This window comes from Mangifera indica, chromosome 3, assembly GCF_011075055.1.
Source record: "Mangifera indica cultivar Alphonso chromosome 3, CATAS_Mindica_2.1, whole genome shotgun sequence".
Lineage (NCBI taxonomy): Eukaryota > Viridiplantae > Streptophyta > Magnoliopsida > Sapindales > Anacardiaceae > Mangifera > Mangifera indica.
Genome location: NC_058139.1, coordinates 16,598,040 through 16,622,597, shown reverse-complemented (window position 1 = coordinate 16,622,597; position 24,558 = coordinate 16,598,040). Strand labels below are relative to the sequence as shown.

Sequence of the window (24,558 nt, the reverse complement as noted above, 5' to 3'; positions counted from 1 at the left end):
GTCTCCAATTGCGGAGATTTTTTTCATCCCCGTCCCTTTTCCCGTTTCTATCAGGGAATCCCTTCCCCGTTAGGGTCGGGGAGGGTCTGGGCCCCTAAAGTCGGGCCCAAATTGCCATCCCTATTCCAAACTATGTCTCCCAAATTATATAACCATTGTGCTTCTTAAATAAGATCATAACTAGTTAAGGGTAAGGTATGCATCCAACACAAACACCTGGCCCTGTATTTTCACTTCTAATCCTTCACACAAAGCTACACAATCTAAGTCTTGACCATTAGTGACCATTACTCGCACACCAACTACCTTACTCAATGAACATCCTAGTTTAGATGCTAACTGCTCACTGAAAAAATTATGAGTGCTGTTTGAGCGAATAAGTATATACAACTTCCTTTTCCCATGGATTTCATTTACTCGCATGATTCTAGAGCCTCCTACCCCCTACAAGGCTTGGAGAGACAATTGCATCAATCTAGGTTCCTCCTGAACAACTTTAGTTTCCTCTACTTCCTTGATGTCATCTTCGGCCAAGTGTTACAATTGTAGCATGAAAGCTTGTTTCTTACATTCGTGTCCAAGGACATATTTTTCATCGCACCAAAAGCAGATACCTTTGGCCCTTTTCCTATCAAAATTTCTACTAGTGTTAGCCTTGTCGGCCATAGTTGGATTAGGTGGATTAATACAACCAGTGTTAGGTGTAGGAAGTAGTCTAGAAGGGTTCTATGGCTTCGATAGATAATTGCTGAAACTTTGCATATAAGAGGAGGCCTTAGACACAGGTGGAATGTAAGGAGTACGTGCGGTAGACTTCGGATGCTCCTTGATTGCAACCATTATAATCTTTTGCAACTTAGCCAACGCATAAGCTTCCAATAACGTCTTTGGCCAGACATCCGCACCGACATTTGCAATGCATCCACGAGTCCAAATGAAAAAAAAAAAACTTAAGGCTTGATCCTTTCTAATTCTAGCCCTAGGATATAATTCATCAAACTCATTCAAGTATTGTTGTAAGGAATTGACCTGTCCCAAGTTTCTTAAGTCGGCTAAAGGATCGTCGCACATTTAGTTACCAAATTGAGCACACATGGCCATCACATACTCCTCCCTTGTCACTACAGCCTCATTTCCAGACTTCATGCCCTGGTGACATTGAATGGCATGATCCTCCAAATGCAATGTTAGGATCTTCACTTTATCTTCATTTGAAGTCTTATCAACATTGAAATAGTATTCGACCTTGGTGATATAGTGATCGAACTACTTGTCATTTCAAAAATTCCAACCTAGTTATCTTCTCCCACTGTGATCGCACCTTCTGGCCATCCTTTGGATTACGATCCTCTTCATTCCTACTAGCTAACTACGTCATTACCTCAATTTGCTGTAAACTCAAACCTTCAATGATCTTCCTAATTTCGTTGATCGAATCCTTCACAAAATCCTATTGGCGCTTTCTTGCCACAACTCGTACATTCACGTTCTGTTAGCCATTGCTAGATCACCACTCTAATACCAATGATGCGTCTTGTTCTAAATGGAATAAGCAAAACAAGAACACACAAAGAGAAGAAGAACAGAGAGATTCACAAAGGAAAAACAAATCACATATTTCACATTATTTTTCCACACCTCCCATTGCAATTTTTCTTGCCCATATTTACATGCTCTTCACACACAAAACGACACCGGTTTATTCACAACTACTTACAACCAAATGATGTCATATTACAATTTTTAAAAATCAAAACACATGCGCGCTCTCCTTTATTTCCTAACTGTCGCTTAACCATCCTTCACACCACTCCATAGGTTCATATTGTAACAAATTTAACACTGTACTTAAATAAGTGAATACTAAGAATTAGGAAAATAGCATCCCAGGATATTCTAAGGCACAAAGCCTAGCCTTCTTTAGAGAGACAAACAAAAAGGAAAATACACATTAATATGCAATAAAAAACAAATTTTATATCAAGAAATATCATAAAGCAAATTAGCCTATCAACAACGGTTAACATGGAGTTGATAAGTCATTTTTTTTTTTTGGGTGGACCTGTGGGCTGCTTTAATCTTTCCATTGATCATAGAAGGCATTTTTTTAATTTGTTTTATTGTTAAGATCTAACACTTTTACCATAGGCGCTTGGTCTACCATTGTAACCTTAATGCTCAATTTCAATCTACTAAACATTTCCTATCAAGAAAACAAAAAAGAAAAAGGAAGAAAGAAAAGAAATCAACTTTGTATCAATTGATAAGAAAAAGGAAAAAAGAAAAGAAATCAATTCTGTATCCACTAAAAGGGAGAAATTCACCGCTTCTTATTTTGATACGCAGAAATACCTCATCCTCATTTGTGTAAGAGGCAATTGCAAACAATAAAATTATGTGCATTCAATTTTGAGTATCCAATTAGATACCCAGATAATATGTTATTATGTGATTGAGTATGTTATCTAGGTATCCAATTGAGTATGTATAGCATTGCTCAATTACAAAACTAACAAGGGTCATGCCATTCAAGCCATTAATAAAATCTAAGAAAAATAAAAGACATTTTCTCTTATGAACCACATTGGACACCACAACTCAGATTTACTGAACTGCCTTAGCTGCAATGTCCTAAAGCAAACATAGTTAGCATTACATTGACTATCATCTTAGCCCAAATAGCAGGGATTACTAAATGCCAGAAAGACAAAAAGTAAGTGCAAGGGGTCCCAAGGTGGTTTTTTTTTTTTTTTTTGTGGCATTTATGGAATTTGCATTCAAGTTTTACTTTGGACTACACTACATAAAAAATCTGATTAAAAGTTACTCGCAGACTTGGTAGGTCTGTTTTTATAATTCTCTAGGCAATTTTTACATTTAGGAATTATTATTATATTGGTAAAGAACATTCTTTATAGAATTTTCCCTTATCCAAGTTCACGTTTACAACCTTGTAACATGCCATAAAATATATAGTCCCATGCTCAACATGCTAAATAAAAATTTCAAGCTCATAGCAAACCTGTCTGTTCAGGATGAATTTCTTGTCCATTGATAGGGCAGCCACACCTTTGCTCATATGTCCAAGTGCACTGCTAGCATTTCCCAATATATCAAGACCCGAGAGCAGTTGCAAAGGTTGGCCAAGAAGATCCTTTCTAATATTTGCTATAGCATTACTAGTCATAGTACTCTGCCGCATGCACATATTCTCATGAAATCTTTGATTTATCCTGACCTAATTAATGTATAGAAAGACAATTCATATTCAAAATTCCTATTACAATCTCTAAAATGCTTGAGAGCTATGCCAAGAAACATAAAGATTAAAAGAATCATGCAAATAGGCAATCCCTAGTGAGTCACCCTGAGAACAAAACAATAGAAAATTATGCATGTCTGATGTATTTAAAACCACAAGTGATGTTTAGTAAACAAGGCATAATAAAAGTAATGACAAGAGTGAACAAGCTGTTCAAAATTAACCATGTGCACTGTTAAAACCCCAAAATAATATTTAACCAGAAAAAATGATGCTAAAAATAATTTGTCAGTGTGCATGCCCAGTTTCCTGTTTAAGCATGAAAACCCCTTTCAAACCAAATGAAAGTGAGGTGTAGGGAATGTTATAAAAAGAAGCATTAGCAAGCTCAAATCATTAACTTTTTAATTGTTTCTACGCATTGTAACTCCCAGTAAACAATACTTGTATACAGACCAAAATAACCAATCTGTATGAAAATAGGTACACAATAATTGGCATGATGCAAGAAGAATGAACATTGAGTTTTCCCGCCTCCATTAAAAACTTAAAAACAAATATATATGCATTATTAACACTTACAGTCATATTTTCAGTATTACCCAACGCAGTCATTAATGATGACCAAAACCCAAGTACTCCTCTTGGTCGTTGACTAGGTGACATCGTCATTGATACTTTGAATCGAATCTCCGAGATATTAAGAGCACTGTAATTACAGGTAATAAGCTTTAATAACTTATGAGCTAATCAAATGCAAGGGTGAGATGGCAAAGATAAAAAACTCCATACCCGATTTGAATGAATGGATCAACCGAAACTGCAGATCTTCGAGTATCATATAATCTATGAATGTTTACTTGCTGGATCATCTCATGAAGACGCCAAATAACAGGTTCGTGAATGTTTATTAGAAAGGTACAATTTTCAGGTACCTGAACAAAAGCATTTAATACAAACATAATCAAAATTGTATACAGGAAATAAATCATAACCATTATACTAATCAGTTGGGAAATTAAAGCTCACAAAAAAACCAATATTTGGATAGACATATAAATCTAAAGATCCATTTGTCTGCTGACTGAACCAAAATTTCAATATATAATCAGTCTCCTCCACAGCTCTTTGAGGCCGGAAAAGAACTGGCATCAGAGTTAATGGTAGCTGGTTATCCACTTGTATTCCACGCAGTCTGAATTTGAACCTGTTGCATAAAATGATAAAAATTCAATTTGCTGATCCTTGACAAAAGCAGATAAAAATTACAAAATGCTCTAGATCTAGAAGCTAGGCACTAATCCAATCAAGAAACAATTCATGGATAACCTGCAGATTGGTTGCAGTGCAGTGGCTAATGCAATATCACAACCTCTCCACTCAGAAACCAATATTCTTTCAATAGGTTATCAAGTAAAACAAACAACTAATGAGACTTAAAGGATGAGAACTCATAACCAGTAACAACACCATCATATTTCTATATTGATCATTTATCAATATAAAAGTCTGCATACACACAAACACATGCATGGAAAAAGTGAAATATTTCCCTAAGCATTCTAGAGCTACATAGAGACTGCAGTCAAAATTGAATGGGACCACTGAATAAAATTGGTGCTGCCTCTAAAATCAAGGGAATCTGACATTTGCCAAATTTGATGGAAAAAACAGTTCAACTTTTAATCATTTGGCATCTTAAAAGCCAGTGCACACAAAATCCAGTATTTAGAATTGGAGCAATCCATTTAAATGATCAAACATATCTTAGGACACATGTAATAGAAACACTTCTCCTTGGCTCAGTATTGTGCTCAGCGCTCTGGTTATGAAGAATACACTGTATATGTTTGTAATGTCAGACTAATCCTACAAACACAAGTACCGAAGAATTAATTGGAAGCAAATCCTACCTACTAAATCCAGACCCCAAGCCAGTAGAATAAGCTAGAAGAACATTCTGTACTGACAAGTATAATATCTCCTCAGGTGTATGGTCTACAATGGATATTCCAAGTTCAGCCAGTTCAACAATGACATGAAATTCACAATCTAAGGAGGACAGTGACTGTTGATTTTGTGAGTCATTTCTAGAAACTTGAGACAGTGGTGATTGGATTCTTCTACTCATAATTGCTGCTGGTTCATTTTCAGGCATCCAATCAGTGATCTTAACAACATTTGTCCTCTCTTCTTTCAGAATGGTAACACGTAGAGCTGCAGCAGGGCCACCAGCTGCCCCCATATTGGGCTGGTGATCAAAAATCTCATCAATATCATACTTTTCTGACTTTGATATATCAGTTCCATCAACTACAAGTTCCAGTAAATGTCGTCTACCAAGATCTTCCCATAGAAAAGAAGCAGCAGAATTGGGAAGAAGAAACCGCCATGAATCACTGGTACCATCAACTTGCCGGAAACGAACGGGTAGAAACATGGAACAATTTTCAATCCTGTTTGTCAAATATTACCATTAATATACAAAGAAAAAGGAAGGAGGGGGGTGAGAGAGGATGGAAGAAAGAAATACATATATCATATTCAAAACATAATAGAAAGAGAACTAAGAATTAGATAAAACAAAAGGAAAGAAAGCTAATTAGTGCACAATAGAAATAACATTTCTTGAAAATCCGAAACACCCATAACAAATGAAATACTATAATTTTACTTCAGTAAAAAATTTAATTGCTTGATACAACATTAATAATAATATTAATAAAAAAATATACACATGCAAACCAAAGAAAAGAAGTAACAGCATTCAAAGTTCCACACAGAAGAGGAAGAGACATGAAAACTTATACGTATATGGCTTTACAGTATAACCTGTAAGGGCTTGAAAAGGAATTCAAACGAAAAATAACTTCATAGCGTGAGCTCTTTGTTCCACCTCTAACTGCAACCCTAAGCTGCAATTGAGCACTTCCAGTATCTGAATTTAAAGAAATGCACATAGCACCTTCATTACTAACACTAAAAGGGGTACTCCATTTATATCCGCGCACCCGCAGCTGAAATTTAACATAAATTACATCAACCTGGGCATAACTATAATATTTAATGGTACAAAAAATAAAATCAGCAACACTATGATTTTTGCAGACCTTCAACAACTCAACTTTGGCAGAACAATGCCATCTAAAGGGCTTTGGAGGATCGGTCGGATGAATCCACTCCACAAACTGAGAATCACACTGTTGCAGGCAGAGACTAAGACCAACCCTGTTAATAAATAAGGTTTGTGGCTGAAAATGAACAACCTGAACATCAACCAGTTGATAGTTGTAAATTAGTGATCAAATGACCTTTCTGTAAAAATTAAAAAATTTATTATTACTTCTAATAACATATAATTATATGCCATCTCTTAAAGCAAATGAGGATCATATGCATTACACAATACAGGCTTTCTATGGCCAATATCAACTTTTAATTTCTTTGAACGAGTCAAAAGATTATATTAAAAGAAATCCTTTTGCAGGGGTGGGGTGTGTATGTCTTGGGGGAGCAACAATCCTTCGATGACTAGAATTTCTAACTCAGCCTCTTAGTTCATCTAATGGTTAGAAACTCCTTATCTGAGTCATTTTATTCTTCTCCGCACATGAACTAGTACTGGAGGCTGGCAGGACAATCAGTAAACAAATGTTCCAATCCTATCAAACTGCTATGGTGATGCATAAACTGCGCTTATATCTGAGACTAGAAACACAAAAATAACTGAAATTGTGACTCTCTCTTCTGATGAGTAAGGCAGAGAGAGAAAATAATAAATTTTTAGTTGGTAAAGGATATAATCATAATACTATTATGTGGAAAGGAAATCAAGATACATATCTATCATGAATTCGGAAACATAATGAGACAATCAACCTTAGTTCTATCTGAGGTCATGTTCAATATAGCTGAAAGTTTGTAATAAGATCCATCAGAACTGCATGCTGTGACATCAACTCGTTCCTGAAGATAAGTTAAAGCAACACAAAAAATAAATATAAATATAAAAAAGAAACGAATTTCAAGAAGAGAATAAACAGCATCAATTAATAATCTCTCTAGCTTCACACGAGTCTCAGAGTCATGGACAGAAAGAAAGAGAGGAAACTGAAGAGAAAAACTGAAAAAAGAGATAAAATAGGCTGGCATTCACCTTCTTTTCCAGCTCAAGCAGTGAAATCCCAGGATCATAAATTTCAGAGCTGCGAATAGCAACAGCAATGCCCACCCGAGGGGATACATATGCATCTTTCTGAGATTGAAACAACATGACACCACTGCGACCTGCAGAATCTTGTGGAGAAAGCATGCTAGGTACAGGACTAGTGTCCTCGATAACTTCAACTACTTGAATGTTTCTTCTACAGCTAGACTGTCTCCTATCCATTGAGAATGTAGGATTTTTCAAAGCTGTTCTTGCTGACTTAACAGCTCTAGATAGTGAGTTAGAATCCATCTCTGCATTGTCAGAAGATTCAATTTCCACAACTCGGTATGCCAAAGGCAGAGATGAATCATTGATAATCCAATATGGAACGAAGAACCTTATGGTTTTGGGAGCAACAGTGGATCCCCCCATGTCTCTTTCAATATTCACACGCAATCTCCTACATGACCAATTCATAATGAGGATTATATAACTGAAAACCAAAATATATGAATGAAAAAGAAATTACAGGTATTAAGTAATCACTGCATGCTAAAGTTTATGATGATATTTAAGAAAAAATTCTTTAAACTTTTCCTCACATGCAAAGTACACAGACTACATACAAGCACAGGCCCATATTGAACAGTGTTACAAATAAAAACCCAAATTATTATAGTTAACTAATGCAATGGAGGCATTTAAACACAAAAGCACTAGGTTAATTTGGTTTTCATGCCATAAGTAACCACTTTATCATAAGTTCACCAAATAAATAAGGGCTCAGCAATTGTATTAGAACCTTTAAAACAAACAAAATTTTAGTTTACAAAAAATAACATAAAAAAGAAAACCTCATGTAAAAAGCTAACAAAAGAGATATAATTGTTGGTTTTTCCTTCTCCATATCTTTTTCTTTAAGAATAAAATAATTATGATTGCATAATTCTGAAAAACAGGACATAATATGATCCTCTCGATGACCATCAAGAGTGTTTAAATTTATTAGGATTTTGTATACCAACAAACTTTGAGGACTTTTCTGATTGAAATACGCACACTCACATCTATAAACCAAAAAGGAAAATGAAAAATGAGGGTAAAAGCAATCTAAGGAGATCAAGTCCAATTTTATTTGTTCAGACTTACACTTTAAATTCTAATTAGCACATAGAAAGTAACATGAAATAACATATATGCAACAAAACAAAATCTCTACAACTATTTATTTATAAGTAACAGAAAGTGTGGCATTACTACAGTTTTTATGATGAGTTTTAAGCATTTAGCTAGATTCTGAACCACTTCCTAACTTTGAAGCTGTAAAATTTCTGAGAAATTGAGCAATATTAAAGCAGAGTGAAGATACACCTTTACACACAAAAGAACATTAATATCATAAAATAAATGCCATTTACCTCTGAGATTTTTTGTGATTATTAGAACCAATGTGATGTGGAAATGAAAAAAGATCTCCCCTGGTTGGACGTTTGTCATAAATTTCCTAAGACTTCATAGCATTTATGACATAAATCCATTTTTGAAAGGTTTTAATGAATTTCAAAACTACTGGATCTGCCATTGTCTTAAATCAAACCTCAAGGAACTCGGTAGAGTTCTCCTGTACTTAAGAAATGGAAAAATGCATTCAATCTAACCTTTTACTTTGCTTGTGGAACATCCAAAATGATGAAATGTTTGCATTTGAAGAAAGATCTAAAACAAGAACAGGGTCCTGCAGTAAGAAAAGCTTAAAAGATGTAAGATTCAACATGCTATGGCATCAACATGAGTACCTACAATTTTGGAATGGATTATCACCTTTTCGAGGACCCAACCACCCTGAACAAACAATGTAAGATATAGAGGTCTCTGGACATCTGCTGCATATATATGTTCACTCTCACGTGAAGAGATTATGCCATGCTGTCTTTCTACATAACGCCCTTCTTTGGTTTTCTCCCAGACTGTAAACTCAGATGGACAAGGAAGTCGGTTTTCCAACTTCAAAGGAGAGTTAATAGATATTCTCCAATCATAAACTGGAGTATTCAGTTCAGTGTGAAGAACGGAGGCATCTGCTCCCACACTCAGCCAAATTTGTTTACTTCCAGTACTAGAACAACAAAAAAGTAAATCCTTCTTCTCGAGTTGGTTCAACTTGAAAGTGAGATTAGAGAATTTGCTTCCTTGTTTCAATGTACTTTGTCTGTAGAGTGAAACTTGATCCACCAAAGCCTGGTCTTTTCCAAATGCAAAGTTGGAACCAATAGCAACAGCACGAGCCCATGTACAAGAGGACTCATCATCAACAGGAAGAATTTGTAAACAGTAGTTGCTATCCTTAAATGTAAATCTCCATGGTAAAACAGCAGAAGATCCAGGAGTTAAGATAAGAAAATCACCCTCCGTGTTACGTCCACCTCGATCAGTGACTTGTTGTCTAATACGGATCCAACGCCGTCGCCGCATAACATCATTAACTGATTTCATACGTGACTTTGAAGACATTAGAGGCCATTTCAGACTTTGATGGCCAGGCCCATATGCCCAGCCATCATCATCAACAAGCTGGGATTTAGCAACAGTCCATGCTGAAGTCCAGCACCAACCAGGGGGAAGGGGAGGTTCGAAGAATTCCTTCAAAAGAAAGCAAGACTACATAAGCATACACAGGAATCGAAAATTAAGAAAGCAGTGAAAAACTTCCAAGAAGAAAAGAAAATATCATTGTATAAATAGACTCACATTTGATGAATATGAAACATTGGTGCTCCAATGCCCCGGACCATTATTAAGAGAGCCAGGCCTCTTGTCACCCCAGCCAGAATTTGGTTGAAAATATTGATTTTCAAAGATCTCTTCCACAATTACATTACAATTGCTTATTCCCAAAGAGTCATTCTTATCATTGACAAAAGAACTATGACATACAGATATCCCCAATGTGAAATCTGCATCATTAACAACAGTCACAAGTCCCCTGAAAATTGCATGTTTCTTTCCATTCTTCAATATAACTTCCGTAGCAATAAACTCATTATCAAATGATTTAGGAACTACTGACAATGGAAGCAATGAACGGATGCTCTTCATAGCACCATCAGGGTGGAGACCAACCCAAAAGCCTACTTCTCTATCTATATGACTCTCACTACCAGCATCCCTTTGCATGCTTGCTATTGTCTTCCTCTCAAAATAAGAATTGGAAACAAACAAGTGTCCACTGTCCTGCATGTCTCCATCATTATTGGGCTGAGCCTGCGAAAAATAACAATATTAAAAAAATTACAATAAACGGAAATGTAGAAACTGAAATTCAGAGTATAAATTTTATTCATATGTTTACTATTACAGAGATATGTTTATATATACACATTAGGTATTCTAGAATAGGAAACGGAATATTTGATTCCTATAATTGAGATCCTAAAATCAGTGTCTACCATAATAAATTTCTATAATTAAGCTCTATATACACTAATGGACATTTTTACAGATTCTGTAACAGGAAAAAAATTATGAAAAATTGAATGCTTGATTGTAATTCACATCCAAGTTGACATGAATTTAAAGAGCTCACCTTTCTCCTCAGCGAGTAAGATACAATATCCTGAACATCATATGATTGATTCAACATCCTTGTAGACCCTACATTCTTTAACATATTAACACCATGGCCAACAGGAAAGGAGAGAGCACTAATAACTTCACCTGTACCATTAAAACACCAATTCCTAGAATAAAATTTACCTCAGCAGATCATCAAGGCAAGAATCATAATCTCAGAGAAAAGCCAAAAAAGAAAAGTGAGAACCCTATTGAAAATCAATGCTGCCTTATCTTTGGCAGCCTGAGGCGAAAAAGTCCTAGAAGAATACAAAATCAGCAGTAAGTAACACTCAACATCATCCAATTCAAGATACGAGATACAGTTTTTGGATGTCAACTGATTTTCTCTGTTGCCATATTCTCTAAATGGGGCTTAGGAAAAAGTTCACATAATCTTGGTCAACTTTTCTCTATTCAATCCTTCCACATGGATCAAAACCTTATCATATCATTTTATATTAAATAGAAATTATAAAGGTGAGAGCACACAAATTCAAGCTCAAAGTTGCATTTGACATTAAGCACAAAAAGAATATCAAAATAAATCTACATCAAATTAATAGCTCTTTGCAAAAAGACATAAATCAGTAATTTAAGAGAGAGGAATAATCAAAATTATAATAACTAAATCTGTGAGGACAAAAAACTCCAAGATGGAGAATGCTGCTAACTCATACCTTTCCCAGCTTTCGCTGCAAGGTTTGTCACCTCCACTTCTACATTGGCCAGCCCCTGCAACAGCCAACATTCAAATATCCCATAATTGTTTAAAACTCTAAAATTTCATGAGGATCACAGAGAGGCAGAAATTTAGACATGCAGACAAAAGAATGTGGAAACAATTAATACTTAGAATCTATATATATAAGCTTCGAAGGCAAGTCCAAGAAAAGGGAAGATAAGCTCAACTGGTCAAATTTGTGTAATAGTATATTCAAACTCCTCCAATGAATCATAATTTTATCATTCCCGAATTTTGTTGTCAGTAATATTAATATTATGGCAGCGCACTGTCATATGGTGATGCGACATCAAAGAAATGAGTAACATGGCAATTCAGGAACACAAAAACAAAGAAGTTAAATATATTCTGTCTTTCAAACTATGTCTCTTCAGATAACTGAACTGATAATCCAACACATACTGCCTTTTTAAAGTGTATTAAGGAAATAAGAACACCTTCCGAGGAACTTCAAATATGAAAAGCTCATTCCACTTGGCTGTGCCTTCAACTAGACCACTGGATTCTGAAACTAAAGGCTTCACACATTTTGTCCTTGCACTCTGAGGGAAAAGCTTTTGCTGATCTGACACCTGGCTATCAACAACAAGGCGCAAAGCACAGAAGAAGTTATGACTGTTACCATCATCAATTATGGGTAAACCCTGCAAAAGTACAAGAAGTTAACTTCCAGTTATAAGGTCGTAGTAATAATAATAATAAGTCTAGTTGTAGTAAATGATTTTTGACCACAGTACAACCTTGGCCTCAATAATCTGCACAACAATATAACAGCGTGCTTCCCTAGATTCATCCACAACATTTAACCTGTCTGAAAACCTTGGAGGTGGAATACAGACAGATGCACAGTCACCATGATGCAGTTGGGCAACCGTGTCTGGATGTTCTTCAACCTTTTTCAGATAAATATCACACCCAAGTTTATTTTCTACCATTACAGTCTTGAAATCATCAACATTCAGTACTGACATGGTAGTGTCCTCTCCACTTCTAAAATGATTATCAGTCTCCTGCTACAACAGTAAGCTAATAAAGCATTAAGAATGGAAAATCAACTAATGAACTTCTCAAAATACAGAAAAGTAAAAGAGCCTAATAGACCTCATGTAATTTGATAGTCTTCTGTTCAAATTCTAGCTGTCTTCTCCATGAAAGAATGGTCTCCACAAAAGTTTCTACATTTGCAGCACTGACATTTATATTAAGAATATTGGTTGCAGTGACATGCACTCTCTTCCCTATACTAGAAGTTGGACGTACACTGGTATCATATGTTTCAAACCTTGTAAAGAAAAAAGAACCATTACTTATAAAAGTGTATTAAATATGTTAAAACTGCTCTATCTTTGTTTTTTCCATTTTTCCTTTAAAAGAAAATATAAAAAAATATACAACATATAACATTTTACTTGAATATTCCATCAAATGACTCTATCAATGGTTCCCATGATTCTAACTGTGTGTTGAAGGTTGAAGCAGCAATTGAGCAAATCAATGCAGCATTCATGGACTCCACCAGACCATGAGTTGAAAGCCTTATATTGGTGATTGTTGTGTCAAATAGAGGTGTCATCTGAAAGGGTCCAAAAACCATCATAAGAAAATCGACTGTGCAGACATCAAGGTATAGAGTCCAGCAACTTTATTCATAAATCATACCATTCCGCACAAGCTACCCAGAACAGTTAAAGAGAAGCGTCTCAGCTTCACCTCAGCAGTTACATTTTCTCGTGTTTTTGGCTTCACAGAATCACAAATAGTGTAAGCCAGTTGGCTTGATGGTTTTTTCAGGTCAGAATGTGCAATAAAAGTACAACCCTATAGACATAAAGGATCAAATTAACATAACCATTCGGCTAATCAAGTGAACATTCAAAATATTGGCAACTTTACAGCATACAAAACAATATAAAGCTCAAACTCAAATTGGTGAATTTAGACTATGAACTCTGTAAATATTGAGATTGACCTGATTTTCAACTTTCCAAATGCTCCAACACTGAGATGCCTTAGAGCTTGAAGATCTAGAAATCGGCACATCAAGGATATTAGCTTGCTTAACGATATCAATCCTTGGGCAGCAAACTAAATCAATACTTGGTGCCTGATCTGCTTTGGAGACTACACATCCTAGAGAAGCATAACCAGAAGGGGCAACTGGATACCAGAAAAAAGCTTCATCAAAGCCTCTTCCAACAATATGGGCAACTTTAGTAAATTGCACAGGCTTTGCAGAGATTTCAGGATTGCCAGACTTAAAAATTATCCCCAGATTAGGCGGTTCTAAGCTGAAAATGCAGAAAGACAATACCACAAGTTTATAAATATGTAGGTGTGAAGGTAATGAAACAGAAGATTCATTCTAACAACTGATAAGAAGTTGTGAAAGCAGTAAAAAACAAAAAGTCTAACCCTTCAATTACACAATCCCCCAACATAGCATAGCCAGACCGTGTTATAGGTCGCCAAATTGAGACTGGCCTGCATAACTCACTACCTTTGTCCCACCAGATTCTTTCAAAATGAGGGGTTGATGTGTAACAACTAGTTGCTTTTGAAATTGACCTAACACCATCCCAACCAGATGAGTTTGCACCATCAGTACTTGTTTGCTGATGCCCATGCTCATGATCATCAGTTAAACTTGATGAAGATGCTTCAGTAGGCAAATGTGATTGAATTGAGTTCCAAAGAAGAACATGATTCAGGTCACAGCTAATGCCTTTGGAAGGGCATTCAATTGAAGAATGTGCATAAAATGATCCAAGAACATTGTCCATGCGCCAGATGCTAAATCCAGATGTGAATCCAGGATTTGATGGGGCACTAAATATGCATTCTGAAAATGTTGTGGATGTGACAAGGTCAGAACGTAGACAATACACAATGTGATTTGAGGGTGGTTGGTCTCCAACATTTGCTACACAGCCCATTGCAGTGTAACCAGGTGGTGCAATGGGCATCCAAAGTGAACAGTCACATTTAACATCAGAATGACCTTCAATTCCTTGAACACGAGAGAGCAAGCCGATGAAATTAAAACCAATTGGTTTACGAACACGTCCATATGTATTACTGACTGCCATTACTGCCTGTGAAGGAGGAATAGACCTGAAGACATTACAAGTATACAAGTAAATATATCAACTCATCGTATCTCTCTAACTTACACCAGAACTACATAGCGACAATCCAAATAAACGGAGAAAAAAAACAATAACTAGAGAGGACTCCAAAGAAATGCCGCGCCTCAATTAAAATACTAAAGGAAGTAAAATAGCAACCATGCATCCATTACAATAACTAGTGTTTAACAATAACATCCAGGAAAGATTACGTGTCATCCTATCAGCTCAAACTAAAGAGAGTTATGTGAATATAAAACACCAAAAGGAAATGAACCATTTTACAACGAAAGGACAGAATTTTAGTAAGGACTGTTAACAAAGTTGGAAGGACATAAACTATACTTCATCTCACCTTGATGTCACACAATCTCCCAGTATAACATAATTTGATGGAGCTTCAGGCCTCCATATGGTAACATTGTTACTCGACCCATTTTCTGCACATATACACAGCCAAACTTAGGCAAGTCAACACAAAAGATCTTAGTTGAGATTCAGTCAGACAATTTCCTCAGCTATACAACAAACATGGCTACATGAAAGTCTGTAGTGACTCCAAGAATGCAGCATTGTAAGCAGTAAGATAAATCATCAAATCATTCCAATAAGGTTGAGGGGACAAATGACCTTTAGGAGACATCCAGATCTGGTTGAAGTTGGTACATGAAGCCAAGGGAACCATATTTCCAAATTGTAGAGCTGTGGCTACCTGACTATGTAGATTAAGTAGAAGAGAAAGGACACCCAAAGAAAGATGGAGAAATACATCAGTTGACATCAAAGACATATTCGTTTTCTTTTTACCAGAAGTGTATCCACCAGAAATATCCACTGGATCCAGAATGATCAGACCAGAACCAGCCTCAATGATCAAATCCTTCAAAAGAGCATGAATCCAGGTATCATTTTCTTTTGATGCATACCTGCTCCAAGGGTAAAAAAACAAACTATTAACTTAATATCTTAAAGTCTTACATATCATCACAATGAAGGCATGTAAACATAAACATTTACCCTAGAAAAGTTGAAGTCTGTCTAAGAAAGAGGGAAAAAAACATAGGCATTAACAGACAGAATGGAAGAAAGAACAGGATGAATGCATCCACCACAAAAAAATAAAGCCACCCACCGCCCCCCAAGCCCAACACACACAACATGGAAAAAGAATTCTTTAGAAACTGTGTAGTTCTTAAAATAAGCATCTCAAAACTAACATATGCCACTTAACCATTTTATGAATAAGATTGGAAAAAAGAACGAGAAAATTATATTTGAACAAGAGAACTTAAAGCATAGAATTGATAATGCACAATTTAAGGTGTCTTAGTAATATAGTCTTATGTTTTCCAATTCTAGGCGGAAGTGTATGATGAGAACTGATCATAGAACCCAGTTTCCACAAATAATTTTCTATTTTCATTGAAAAGATCCTTTCGCAAGAATAACTTTATATGATGGTACAACGAAAACAAAAGATCAAATATGTGTACCCAAAAACAAAAAGAATTAGTAATAGATGATATATTAACTTTACAAAGAAAAAACATAAATTCTAAGTGCAAAAAACTCATAAAAGAGAACAAGAAAGCAGAATCTAGAAGTTGATCAAAATGCAGCAAGATAAAGTAGCCAGTCTTACCTGAAGCTCAGATCCATTTTAGCACATAGAAGCTTTTCACTGTACAAGGAATCATCCAAAGAAGACTTTGTACCATCATAGAAAACTAATTCGGGAGAAACCACCTAAAGGAGAAAAATTAAATTTGAATCATATAATCATTCAAACAATTAAACTGAGAATCACAAAAGCTATCGATACACTTGTTGAGAAATACAATTTTTTCTCTTATTTAGGAAACAGAAGATTGTTACTATTTTGTTAGGGATTTATTTGCAATTTTATTATTCAGTTTTGATTCCTGCAATTTGTTTCCTAGTTTTTAATAGGAAAATCAACCAAATTAGTTCCTAGTTTCCATTCTATATTCTATTATCAATTCTATATGTAATGAAATATGAGATAAAAAGAATTCTGAATTTTTTCTTATGATTTTTGAATTGATATTACACAGTATTATATAGTAGATTACAAGAGAAAAATAGGAAACTAAATCACTCCTAAATCTAGAAAATTGTCTAATCCCTCTATTCAAGGGATTTTAAATTAAACTTCCTAATCTAACTTAATCCCTCCATTTAAGGGATTTCAAATTAAACTTCCTAATCTATTTATAGCTCATTACTTCCTAATCTATTTACAGCTCATTTACAACTCAACACTCCCCCATAAGCCGAGGAATATATGTCTTCCATTCCCAACTTAAATACAAGATCATGGAATCTCGAACTGTTCAACCCTTTTATTAGAACATCAGTTAATTGACATTCTGATGGAACATAGGACATACACACTAATCCTTCCTCCAATTCTCTTTAATGAAATGTCTATCAATTTCAATATGCTTTGTCCTATCATGTTGTATACGATTATGAGCAATATTGATAGCTGACTTGTTGTCACAATAGAGTTTCATAGGACCTTCCCATTTGACTCTCAAATCATCGAGGATAATCTTCAGCCGGAGCAGTTCACACAATCCTTGAGCAATAGCCTTGAATTCTGATTCTGTAGATGATCTTGCCATCACAGTTTGCTTCTTACTCCTCCAACTTACCAGATTACCTCCAAGGAAAGTATAATACCTTGTAGTTCATTTTCTATCTACTAAAGAACCTATATAGTCAGCGTCAGTGTAAGCTTCTAAAGCAAAAGTATCGTTCTTCTTGAACAAGATTCCTTTCCCTGGATTGCTTTTCAAGTAATGCAACACCCTGTAAGCAGTTTGAAGATGAGGTTCTCTTGGATCATGCATGAATTGACTAATCACACTCACCGAGTATGTTATGTCTGGTTGAGTGTGAGCAAGGTATATGAGTTTACGGACCAACCTCTAGTACATTTTTTTTATCAACAGCTGGTTCTTCTTTAGCTTCTCCCAACTTATGGTTGGGATCCATTAGGGTAGAGACTGGCTTACACCCAATATTCTTTGTTTCTGTTAATAAATCAATCATATACTTTTGCTGAGATATGAAGATCCCTTGTGTGAAATATGCCACCTCAATACTGAGGAAGTATTTTAGTTTCGCTAATTCTTTTATCTCAAACTCTCTTACTAGTCTCTGTTTCAATTCATGCTTCTCTTTCTCATGATTCCCAGTTACTATGATGTCATCCACATAAACTAGAATCCTTCATGACTTTTGCAAATCTCCCAAACCATGCTCTAGGAGATTGTTTTAATCCATAAAGGGTCTTTCTTAGCTTGCACACCTTGTTACCTGTGTCCCTCTCAAATCCTGGTGGGATGTTCATGTAGATTTCTTCATCTAAGTTACCATGGAGAAATGCATTCTTAATGTCATACTGTAGGAGTTGCCAATTGAAGTGGGCAGCCAATGATAACAAAATTCTCATAGTATTCATTTTTGCAACTGGAGCAAAAGTCTCCTGATAATCAACACCATAAGTCTGAGTGTACCCTTTGGCCACTAATCGTGCTTTATATCTCTCAAGTGATCCATTAGCCTTGTATTTTAGTGTGAAAATCCACTTACAATCAACAACGTTTTTCCCTTTTGGTTTATCAACAATCTCCCATGTTTTATTCTTTTCTAATGCACTCATCTCCTCTCTCATAGCATCCTTCCATTCCCTTTTTGACAATGCCTTAGAAACAGTGCTAGAGATAGATATGGCATTTAAGCTTACAATGAACTTTTTGTGGGCTTGTGTCAGGCGCTTAAGAGAGACATAGTGAGATAGTGGATAAAGTGGTCGTTTAGTGCACTCTCTAGTACCTTTTCTAATAGCAATGGGAAGGTTTAGGTCATCTGTTAGGTCAGTAGATGTTTCAATAGATTGTGTGTAAAGGTGGGTTAAATTTTACCATGATTTCATTCCCAGAGTCTGAGTTGGATTCTTGAACCTGTGTCAGTTCTGGAACAACCTTTCTCCTTGAATACACCTAAGAAAACCTTGGAAAATTGTGAGGGACACTGGTTGGGACAAGAGATGACTTGGGTTTAGTGACAGAATTGGGTAACTCAGATGTGATTGGCCTAGAGGACTCAGGTTCAACAACACTGGTTGGAACATGAGAAAGGTCAACGACTTTAAGAGGTTCAAATGACTCACAAGTATCGTCATCTATCATTGAAATCTCCCCCTGAAGAAAGGACTTAGAGAAAAAAGGTGTATTTTTTGTGAAAGTGACATCTACAGAGATGTAAAATTTTCTGGATGAAGGATTGTAACACTTGTATCCCTTTTTAGTGGATGAGTAACCAAGGAAGACACATTTGATGGCTCGAGGGTCTAGTTTGCCTCTATGTTAGTCGTGGACATGAACAAAGGCAGTGCACCCAAATACCCTAGGTGTGAGGCCATTAGAGGTTCCAAAGTGAGGATAGAAACTATTAAGGATCTCTATAGGACTTTTGTTGTCTAACACACGTGAGGGAAGTTTATTTATCATGTATGTGGCAGTAAGAACAACCTCTCCCCAATAGGACTTAGGAACATTTCCTTGAAAGAGTAAAGCTCGGGTGGTATTAAATAATTACCCATTTTTCATTTCAGCTACCCCATTTTGTTGAGGCGTGTTAAACACATGATGAATCATGGATAATGCCTTGTGAACGAAAGTAGGGTGACAAAATCTAGTTGAAGTAGTCTCTAGCATTGTCTGTTCTAAAGCTTTTTATTTCAACCCCAAATTGGTTTTGAACCATTGAGTGAAAATTAGATATAACAATGCTAACATCAGATTTTTGTTTAAGAAGAAAAAGCCATGTAACCCGAGTGTAATCATCAATTAAGGGTACAAACCAACGAGCTCCAGAAACATTAGGTATAGTAGAAGGACCCCATATGTCACTATGAATCAAATAGAAAGGATGAGAACTTCTTTTACTACTAATAGGAAAAGATACACGAGTGTGTTTTGCCAATTCACAAATGTCACAATGAAACTCAGAGATATCTAATCCTTGGAACAAATGAGGAAACATGACTTTTAAAACCCTAAAAGATGGATGACCTAGGCATAGGTGATACAACCAAACGGTATCTTTATTCGAGAAACTAAGAAAAGACAAAAACAAATTACTCCTACCCATTTGAGATGATTCAAGGTAGTAAAGGCCGCTTCTTTCCTTAGCAAGTCCAATCCTCCTCCCCGAGCCCTGATCCTGAAAAACATAATAAGAAGGGAAAAAAATAACATAACATTTAAGATCATAGGTAAGCTTTTGAACGGAAACAAGGCTGGTCAACAGTTTTGGTACTTGGAGGACATCTTTAAGGATAAGGGTAGGTGTGATATGTATATCTCCGAACCCTACAACAGTAGTTAAAGAACCATTGGCCACTACAATTTTTCTATTACTTGGGCATGGGGTATAGGTGTGGTAGAGTTGAGATGTGGGGGTCATATGGTCTATGACACCAGAGTCTATTATCCAAGAGTTGGTATAAAATTTATCTAAGACATTCATGCAAAGCGGAAACGAAGGTTTATCTGAAAGAGCCAAAGAACAAGCTCCAGAAAGGCTCCCAAGAGACCCCAACAAACTTCTTAGCTTCTCAATTTCTTCACTGATGAACCCCCCTGTTGTAGAATTTTCTTCAGTTTTTGGCTGCTCTACCATGTGTGCTTAAGGCCTCTGCTGCCCCCCACGGTTTCCCCACTCTCGACTTGGTGGCTTACCATTCAACTTCCAACATTTCTCTTTTGTGTACCCTGGTTTCTTGCAATGGGTAGGGCTGGATTCGAGCCGAGCCGAGCTCGGCTCGCAGCCAACTCGGGCTCGGCTCGGCTCGGTTTTTTTATGGCCGGCTTGAGTTCGGCTCGGCTCGGCTCGTTTTTCATATCAAAACGGCACCATTTTGTATATATATGGATCAAAACGACGTCGTTTTGTATAAAAAATTTAAAAAAAAAATTACCGAGCCAACCCGAGCCAGCTCGAGCTCGATCGAGCCGAGCAGAGCCTGGCTCGTTTCGGGCTTGAATCAAGCCGAGCCGAGCTCGAGCTCAAGCTGGCTCGGCTCGAATCCAGCCCTAGCAATGGGTGCACCAGAGATTGTCCTTGTTCTCCTTCTATTGGTTTTCTCTCCCCGGGTATTTAGGCAGATTACTTTTTCCTTTCTCCTGATGATCTGTTTTTGCTACTAGAGTTGACCCTTCCATAGTTTGTGGTTCAAGCATAACACTCCTTCGGCTTTCTTCTACTCGAATCAATGAAATTGTCTCTTCAAGAGATGACGTGTCCTCCTTGCCAAGGATTTGTAACCTGATTTGATCAAATTCAGGATTCAATCCAGCCAAAAAATCATAGACATGGTATTTTTCAATGAAGCTCTTCAAGATGGCAGCATCCTCAGGGCATTTCATTTCGAAAACTCGGTAATGATCGAGTTCTTGCCACAGATTTTGTAGTAGGTTTGCATACTCTGTAACAAATTTGTCTCCTTGCTTAATAGTTGTAGTTTTGACCTTGATATCGTACACTTGAGCAGCATCACGAGCCTTCGAATATGTGCGGCGAATGAAGTCCCAAATCTCCTTTGCTGTAGTAAAAAACATACATGTGTCACTAATCATTGGATCCATGGAATCCCATAGCCAGGACATAATCATGGAATCCTCCTTATCCCATGCTTCAAACGTTGAGTCATCCTTTGCTGGCCCTATTCCAAGAAGATGGTTAAGTCTTCCTTTGCCCTTTAGGTATGTGTGGACAAATTGAAACCATTTGAGATAGTTCTTCCCATTGAGCCTATAGGAGGCCCGAATATTCAATAAATCTCCAATTTTCTGAACATAATTAGATCCTTCGGATGGGTTAGACTTGCTAGAGACAATGATTTCGGAGGTTAACATGGTGAAAAAAATTCACAACAATTAAGGCTGCCCAAACAAGAATTAGAGAAGAAAAATTAGGAGGAATAACAACAATGAAGGCTGCTTGAAGAAGAAAAAGAGAAAATCTCAAAAAAACCCTAGAGCTCTGATACCATGTAATGAAATATGAGATAAAAAGAATTTTGAATTTTTTCTTCTGATTTTTGAATTGATATTACACAGTATTATATAGTAGATTACGAGAGAAAAATAGAAAACTAAATCACTCCTAAATTTGGAAAATTGTCTAATCCCTCTATTCAAGGGATTTTAAACTAAACTTCCTAATCTAACTTAATCCCTCTATTTAAGGGATTTCAAATTAAACTTTCTAATCTATTTATAGCTCATTACTTCCTAATCTATTTACAGCTCATTTATAACTCAACACTATATAACCTAGGATTATAAATTATGAGGGCATGCTAGAGAGAGAGATGGACTTTACAACCTTGAAGAAACCAGTGGGCAGGTTTGTTGAACTATGTAGCTTGTATATTAGTTGTATGATTAGAGTATACTTATGAGATTTGGTAGCCTTTATATTTCTAATTTATAGGAATCCATTTATTCTTATATTAGAGCAGTTGAATACTTTCTTAGTTTCCCAGTTTGCAATCAACTGTGTATACATATTAGCTATAAACTCTTGTCATTTTTCAAGAAATAATATCATAAAAAAATTCTCCCAAAGTTGTCATTGTATAAGAACCTTAGGCTCTTTGGGATTCCCCCTTTTTTCTTTCCGATTGGTCTATGTTGCCCTAGAAATCAATCAAAATTTTCTTTTTCTTTTTTTTTTTTTTGATATTCCTTCCTTTGTATTCTCTTCAAATAGGATATATAAAAAACTACTGACATCACAATTGTCTCTGAAACATAACAGAAAAAACACTCGATCATTCTATGGGTGATTTGCTAAACATCTAGGTTGTCTATCGCTTGAGTGGTAAAAATTATCTAAACGGTGTCAACTGATTCATACTTTCTTGAAAGGAAGGCGTGAATGGGACTAGAACAAATTTGAAGGACCCTAAATTCCAAGCATGGGATAAAGAGGATTCAATAGTGATGTCCTGGTTGTGGAACAATATGGCTTCAAAGATCAACAACATATGTATGATTTTTGACACAACCAAGGAAACCTAGGGTTGCGTTCGTGAAACTTATTCAAAGGTAAATGATGTTGCACAAATTTATGAGATCAAAACAAAGATGTTGGGCACAATACAAGGTACTCCAACTGTCATAGTGCATGCAAATTATTTCAAGAGGTTATGGCAGGAGATAGGCTCATGTGCCTCAAACATAATCTAATGGTCAAGGCAATTCTCAAGAACAACCTCAATCTAATGGGGCTCAGTGGTTTGATTCAATTATTGATGATTGTACTCGTGTGACATGGATTTATCTCCTAAAAACAAATCAGATGTGAGTATTGGTTTTCCTTCCTTTTTTAACATGGTTAAAAATCAATTTGAGGTTAGAATAAAAAGGTTTCGATTAGATAATGCATGAGATTACTTTAATCAATTTTTGTCTTCCTTTTCAAATTGAGGGCATAATCCATGAATCATCTTTTGTTAACACCCTCCAATAAATAGGGGTAGCGGAAAGGAAAAATGGTCATTTAATAGTAATCACAATAGCCTTTCTTTATCAAAAAAATGTTCCTAAAAGTTATTAGGGAGAGATTGTTTTAACTATTTCACAAATAATAAATAGATTTCCATCCTCTGTGTTAGGCTTTAAAAGTCCCATGGAAGTCTTGTCTACATTTTTTCGAAATTTCAACAATTCAAATAATCTTGCTCCCAAAAGTCTTTGGTTGTGTCGCCTTTGTCTACATCCATTCTCAAAATAGGAGTAAATTAGACCCAAAAAACCTTTGATGTGTTTTTGTGGAGTATTCTTCTACCAAAAAACGGTACAAGTGTTATTATTGTCTCACTAAAAAATTTTATATTTTTGCAGATGTCACCTTTGTTTAGAAAGAAAACTATTTCATTGATCCCTATCTTCAGTAAGAGAAATTACTTGTGCAAGTGTTAGAGCTTCAGTGTATGTGAAAAGGAGAGGAAAAAGGAATGTCAACTCTAGTCAACAAGCTAATGCCAACTCTGGTGGACAAGTTGTGGAAAGGACAAATGGCACCCTTCCAACGGTGGGACATACAACAAACCAACAACAAACAAATCGAGACAGGCAATAGAAGAAAGGAACTACAGAGATAAGCTATGCTGAGGTGGCACGACATGGTTAGGAAGACAATTGCAGGGAGCATGAGGAGAAAAAGGGTCTGGAGAGTGGAATAGAGGCAGAGAAGAAGAAATGAAGAAGTTAGAAGAGCCCTAACTTCTCGAATGCTGGATAGAGATTTGTTGGAGTATTCTTATGTTTTGCTATGTTTATGGGTTGTTAACTGTACTGGGTTTACGTTTTGTATTTTGGTATCTTGAATCTACTATTTTATGTTAGTAATATCATAAAACAGAATTTTGTTGCAAAAGTTTTTTATTAATATTAATATTTCCTCAATAACATTTGCATTCTACAGTTGCATTGTGATTGTAGAATACAATACATACTACCAAAACAACTGTTCAAACCACTTAACTTTTATTCACAGCTTCTAGTATTGCGCACGTCACTTTGCTGGTGAAGGAGCAGGAGCTTCATCTAGAAAACTTAGGTCT

The 24,558-nt window shown here is 36.1% G+C and overlaps 1 protein-coding gene across 4 annotated transcripts in view; it reads right to left on the bottom strand.

Annotated features, from left to right (window-relative positions):
- The window catches only part of LOC123210663, a 60,803-nt gene that overhangs the window by 5,728 nt on the left and 30,517 nt on the right, over positions 1-24,558 (bottom strand). For 3 of the 4 annotated variants that reach the window (XM_044629135.1, XM_044629136.1, XR_006501284.1), the window contains exons 36-59: positions 16,534-16,637; positions 15,522-15,817; positions 15,247-15,331; positions 14,179-14,877; positions 13,736-14,054; positions 13,426-13,584; positions 13,176-13,339; positions 12,868-13,048; positions 12,507-12,776; positions 12,204-12,410; positions 11,702-11,756; positions 10,996-11,126; positions 10,161-10,673; positions 9,234-10,052; positions 9,071-9,147; positions 7,419-7,872; positions 7,142-7,228; positions 6,373-6,528; positions 6,095-6,279; positions 5,176-5,718; positions 4,292-4,469; positions 4,055-4,197; positions 3,845-3,971; positions 3,023-3,238 (exon numbers count right to left, since the gene is read on the bottom strand). In XM_044629135.1, the coding sequence (XP_044485070.1) occupies positions 3,023-3,238; positions 3,845-3,971; positions 4,055-4,197; positions 4,292-4,469; positions 5,176-5,718; positions 6,095-6,279; positions 6,373-6,528; positions 7,142-7,228; positions 7,419-7,872; positions 9,071-9,147; positions 9,234-10,052; positions 10,161-10,673; positions 10,996-11,126; positions 11,702-11,756; positions 12,204-12,410; positions 12,507-12,776; positions 12,868-13,048; positions 13,176-13,339; positions 13,426-13,584; positions 13,736-14,054; positions 14,179-14,877; positions 15,247-15,331; positions 15,522-15,817; positions 16,534-16,637 (6,168 nt within the window). The remainder of the gene's footprint in view (positions 1-3,022; positions 3,239-3,844; positions 3,972-4,054; positions 4,198-4,291; positions 4,470-5,175; positions 5,719-6,094; positions 6,280-6,372; positions 6,529-7,141; positions 7,229-7,418; positions 7,873-9,070; positions 9,148-9,233; positions 10,053-10,160; positions 10,674-10,995; positions 11,127-11,701; positions 11,757-12,203; positions 12,411-12,506; positions 12,777-12,867; positions 13,049-13,175; positions 13,340-13,425; positions 13,585-13,735; positions 14,055-14,178; positions 14,878-15,246; positions 15,332-15,521; positions 15,818-16,533; positions 16,638-24,558) is intronic. The other variant, XM_044629137.1, reaches the window with a different exon arrangement.